General features: G+C 44.2%; 1 protein-coding gene across 2 annotated transcripts; it reads right to left on the bottom strand.

The window, feature by feature from the left end:
- Positions 1–701: 701 nt before the first annotated feature.
- On the bottom strand, positions 702–2,336 carry LOC129851258 (relaxin-3-like). Of its 2 annotated transcripts, XR_008758946.1 has the most exons (3): positions 1,958–2,336; positions 1,149–1,581; positions 702–1,098 (listed from the first exon to the last, which is right to left on the bottom strand). XR_008758946.1 is itself a non-coding variant. In XM_055917673.1 (2 exons), the coding sequence occupies exons 1-2, from the start codon at positions 2,133–2,135 to the stop codon at positions 1,286–1,288; spliced, it is 474 nt and encodes a 157-aa protein (XP_055773648.1). In that variant the 5' UTR covers positions 2,136–2,336; the 3' UTR covers positions 703–1,285. The 2 variants fall into 2 exon arrangements, 1 of the variants encoding a protein (XP_055773648.1); XM_055917673.1 differs by having other exon boundaries at positions 703–1,581.
- Between the last annotated feature and the right edge of the window lie 3,191 nt (positions 2,337–5,527).

Here is a 5,527-nt window from a genome sequence, read left to right on the forward strand (position 1 = left end):
TCCTTATTCGGCTTCCGTACATAGCTCAATGTTCCATACGCTTGATTAGTTTTGCCCAATCGCCCATCTGTTCACATCACACGTGATTACACTGCAAAATCAGTTAGGTCAATTTAATCGAGAATCTTTCATCAAAGTCTAATTTCTATTTACATTTACCAGTGAGTGAATAGACAGTGTAAAATGACATTTTATGGCATGGAATAAACGTCTACTTTTTAATGCCATGTGGGCCTAGCAGGGTAGAATCGTCTGTGGGGATCATCATATATTAAACAGGTGTGCGTGACAGCCACCACCAAAGATGGGGAGGAGGAAGTTACAACAGGTGGATACAACAAAACCCGTCCTCTAGTCCAGGGTTTCCCAAACTCGGTCCTGGGGCCCTTCCTGGGTGCTCGTTTTTTTTTTTTACCTAAGGACTACACAGCTGATTTAAATAACCAACTCATCATCAAGCGTTGGTTATTTGAATCAGCTGTGTACTGCTGTGGCAAAAAACAAAACGTGCACACAGGGGGGGCCAGGACCGAGTTTGGGAAACCCTGATCTAGTCTAGTGTTGTTGAGAAATAAAGCATCTGTGGTCAAATATATATACTTTTACAGATACTGTAATACATCAAGTATGAGTCATTGAGAAATGGCAATGAAGAGTAACACATTACCACTTTCAAAACACAACTTTATTGGAATGTCATATCAGTAATTAAACACACAAAAACTGCTCATAATACTGACATAGATGGGAGAATACATGCATGGTCAAAGAATGGCTTCGCTCGCGCTGCTTTGTAACCTTTTCTTTTTACACCCTCACAGTCAGGAGACCCTGAATTATCAACACAATGATCCAGGAGAAGGAGAAGAGGCAGGAGGGAATGGAGGGATAGAAAAGTGGAGGGATGGAGGGCTAGAGGGAAGGAGAGAAGGCAATACATTTTGGGGACAGAGGAGGAAGACAGGCAGGAATGAAGGGATTTTTAGTGAGAGATGGAGATGGCCAGAATAATGAAAGTAGAATGGATAGAGGAGAGGCACGAGAGATGGGGTGATGTAGGAGGAGAGGCACGAGAGATGGGGTGATGTAGGAGGAGAGCTAGTAGAGCTGAGCAGAGGGATGAGAGATGGGGTGATGTAGGAGAAGACCTAGTAGAGCTGAGCAGAGGGATGAGAGATGGGGTGATGTAGGAGGAAAGGTAGAAGAGATGGGGTGATGTAGGAGGAGAGGTAGAGGCAGAGGGACGAGGGGATGGAGGGATGGAAATGAGAGGTGTTGGTAGTGCTCAACAGAGGGAGCTGATCTCGCTCTTGCTGCAGCCCCACTTGCAGCAGGCGTTGGAGAGGCCCACCACGACATCCCGCCCCTTCCTGTCCGCGCTGCGCAGCGCCTCTAGCACTTCCTCTGAGATGGGCGAGCGGGCCAAACGACTGAACACAGCAGCGGCAGAGCCCCCCTCCCTGACCTCGCCTGCCCAGCCCTGGGCCTCCAATCCTGGACGCTGCTTGCTGGCGAGGCCGGGGATGGCGTTGGAGCTCCATGGGCTGTAGGCCTCAGTCTCCTCGTCAATGGAGATGTCACCTGGAAGGAAGAGGAAGATACAATGATTTGAATGCTTAATAGAAAAGAAATGGCTTCAGGAACAACTGGTTCTCTTGCAAGGATTGATATTAGATATTAGTCTCTGGTGCTGAACGAGAGGAAACATCTCAGTATGGTTGGTCCTACAGGAGCAGACAGATGAGTAGTCAGTCAGTCAAACAGACACGTAGGCAGACAGACATTTAGACATGCACAACAAGAGAGACTGACACACACACGCACACACACACACACACACACACACACAAACACACACACACACACACACACACACACACACGCACAATCAATCCCACACATCCACAGCCACAGGTACACATACACATCGTCTCTCACAGACACACACCCATCTCACCTGCATCGCCCACTCCTCTCCTCCAACGCGATCCTCCGCAGGTGAAGATGACGGCCCGTATAAACTCTCTCCCGCACAGCTTCACCCCGTAGATAGAATTAGCCTGGCCCTCTGCAGCCTGCACCATACCCACCAGTGCCACCAACAGGCCAAACGTCAACACTGCAGCCTTCCACATGATCAGGAGCGACAGATGGAGAGAGAGAGGAAAGAGGAGTCCAAGAGAAAGAGCCTTGAAAGTGATAGCCCGGCTGCAGGTGTGGATCAGTGGTCTGGTGAAGGTTGGGTGAGTCTTGGTTTGGTGAGTCTCTGTGTGTCTCTGTCGGTGTCTCCTTCGCTCTCACCCGGTGGTGCTGTGTGGCTCTCTTGGCGGACCCGGAACCCCTTATATAGCAAGCCCAGCCCAGCACCGCTGACTGAAGCTTTATGCGTCCTACGGAACCCTCATTTTCTACGTAGTGTACAACTTCTGAACACAGCCAATTGGATTTCCTATGGGCTCTGGTCTAAAGTAGTGCACTATACAGGGAATAGGGTTCCACTTGGGGTGACCCATGACTATGACCAAGTCTCCCCTCTCTCTCTCTCTCTCTCTCTCTCTCTCTCTCTCATCCCCTCAGAGTACAGCCAGATAAGAAATGACTAAAACCTGAGACCTTTAGGAGAACAATGGTCCCAATAAGAGAGGTTGCGATTAAAATGGTGTCCCTGGTTAAAAGGTCGTGTCAGAGGTGTAGTCTTTAATCTAATCGTCAGCGACCTTTCAGTGTTTCCTGGTTGCTTCCAGTGTCACAACTTCGGGAACCTGCTATCTATCATGTCTGGCTAGGGATAGGATCGCTATTGCTTCGGGTTTTAAATGAACAAGGAGTTAGACCTACACACACATGCACTAAGACTGACACATAAACGGACACACAGGAGCACAGGCAATAATACTCAACTCCCCATGTCTCTCCTGTATAGAGTATTAGTTGTGAGTCTTGTGACATGGAAGGAGACAGTAGCTATGTTTCCATTAACTTTCCTGGTGAATTGTTGTCCACATTTGAAACGTTTGAAAGTGGACATGCCAATCGCCTGCCACGATGCGGTTCTATTGGACTGTCACGTGGCGATAAAAACAGCTGGATGTAATGATGTCACACCTTTTTTTTTTAACTCTTTTTTTTTCTCGCAAAAACCTATGTCGAATAAACATGATGTGGATTGAAATGTTTCCATAATCCTATTAGGCAAATTGCGCATTAATAAAGTGACGACAGTCTGTATGCCCTGCCCACCTATATGTTATGTCTCAGGTAGCCCGCAAAAGCCAGCATGGATAGAATGCAAGAATGGACAAATATTTGCCATATTCTAATAATTGTCATGTGCCTACTTATCGCCACCATGGTCCGTGCCATGGTGTAACATGCACCCAAGCAGGCCTAGATGATCTGAAACAATTTAACGGTGACATTTCTAATTGGAATGGGAAGCAATTCAGGCATTCTTGAAGTCAAGAAAATCCTTGTCCTGCAAAAAAAATAAAAAAATAATTGTTGAATAATTGAATTTTTCAAGCGGTAGGCCTCTAGGCATTATAATGACATGCGGAGTAGAGCTTTATGCTTAATAACATCACGTGCACCGCTTACCTTCAAAATGTATTCGGAAATCATCATTTATTCAAAAAACACTGTTTCCATCATCGTTTGTCGCGATAAAAAAAAAGTTTGATAAAAAATAAAAATCCACCTCTGTCGAACGGATACAAATATATTCGATCTTTAAAAAATGTCTCCTACAGTACATCTGCCATTTTCCATTACACAAGTCGCAACGTTTGCTTCTGTCTAATAAACTTGGGTCAATACAAAACCTACCTATTGTCACAGCAACATTTCCCTTGTCCATATATTTGACGTCACTCACTCAAGAAATGTGTTCGAGTGTGTGGGCTTGTAGGCCTATTAGGGTTAGGGTAAGGTTTAGGGGTTAGGGAAAATTTGATTTTGAATAGTAATCAATTTTAGGTCCCCACAAGGATAGTACAACATATGTTGTGTGTGTGTGTGTAAGGGAGAAAAGATGAAGAGATCTGTTATCATTTATTGTTGTCAACATGCATTATTGACCTAATGCAACCGCAAGGCTCTCCAGAGGATGGTGAGGTCTGCACAACGTATCACCAGGGGCAAACTACCTGCCCTCCAGGACACCTACAGCACCCGATGTCACAGGAAGGCCAAAAAGATCATCAAGGACAACAACCACCCAAGCCACTGTCTGTTCACCCCGCTATCATCCAGAAGGCGAGGTCAGTAAAGGTGCATCAAAGCTGGGGCCGAGAGACTGAAAAACAGCTTCTATAGGCCATCAGACTATTCAACAGGCATCACTAGCAGATTAGAGGCTGCTGCCTATAGGCATGGACTAGAAATCACTGGCCACTTTAAGGAAGGGAACACTAGTCACTTTAATAATGTTTACATATCTGCCATTACTCATCTCATATGTATATACTGTATTCTATACTATTCTACTGTATCTTAGTCCGTTCCGCTCTGACATCGCTCGTCCATATGTATATAGTCTTAATTCATTCCTTACTTAGATTTGTGTGTATTGGGTATATGTTGTGTAATTTGTTAGACATTACTTGTTAGATATTACTGCACTGTCGGAGCAGGAAGCACAAGCATTTCGCTACACCCGTGGTAACATCTGATAATCACGTGTATGTGACCAATAAAATTTGATTTGATTTATTGCAGGGGTTCTCAATTTTTTGGGGGGCCAGAGATACCTTGTGTAATAGCAAATTCATCAGGGACACCTCTTTGGCCGGGGTAGGCCGTCATTGTAAATAAGAATTTGTTCTTATCTGACTTGCCTAGTTAAATGAAGGTTAAAATAAAATACAAAATAAAAAAAGAATTAAAACACAACTCGAGTGCGATTAAAATAGCCTACAAGGAGTTGTACTCTGATGTTTGCTTCCTGCAGTAGGCTACATGGCTGGACGAATCAAGTCTTGGGCCCTAGAAAAAAAACATTTAAAAGGCCTCCTCTTGGCATGGGATAATGTTCTGCTATTCTACACATTTTGCCATGACGCAGAGAAAACTTTTAATTTTGAAAGCATAAATTACAGTGCATTTTATTTATTATTATTCTATATTTTTTAAACATATTTTGAGATCTGTCCGTGGAACCCCTGCAGTACCTCCACGGACCCCTAATACATATGATAAATTGCTAAATTGTAAATGTAGAGCAATAATCAATTGATTGGAATAATTTGACTGACAACGATTATCCTAAACTGCTACGAAAAGTCAAATCTTACGTTAATGTGACAAAAGCTGGATCCATTCTAGCCATTACCCCGAGGAAAAGGGAGAACCAGGGTGTTTTCCTATTACTTTTAATGGGTAGTGAAAGTGATTGACAGAGATTGACAGCCAATCGGTTGATAGAAAAATGATTGACATAATGATGCTCCAATGACATGACGACAAATGAGTGACATCGCCCCAAAATTATCCAATCATTGTTAAGAAGAGGGCGGGATAAAGACGGGTG

Source organism: Salvelinus fontinalis, chromosome 3 (assembly GCF_029448725.1).
Source record: "Salvelinus fontinalis isolate EN_2023a chromosome 3, ASM2944872v1, whole genome shotgun sequence".
In the NCBI taxonomy this organism is placed as follows: Eukaryota; Metazoa; Chordata; class Actinopteri; order Salmoniformes; family Salmonidae; genus Salvelinus; species Salvelinus fontinalis.

Excerpts from the sequence above, each read along its gene's own strand:
- LOC129851258 (XM_055917673.1), bottom strand. The coding sequence starts at position 2,135 with ATGTGGAAGGCTGCAGTGTTGACGTTTGGCCTGTTGGTGGCACTGGTG. Across the intron at positions 1,582-1,957 it reads GAGAGGAGTGGGCGATGCAG|GTGACATCTCCATTGACGAG; the intron begins GTGAGATGGGTG and ends TCTTCCTTCCAG.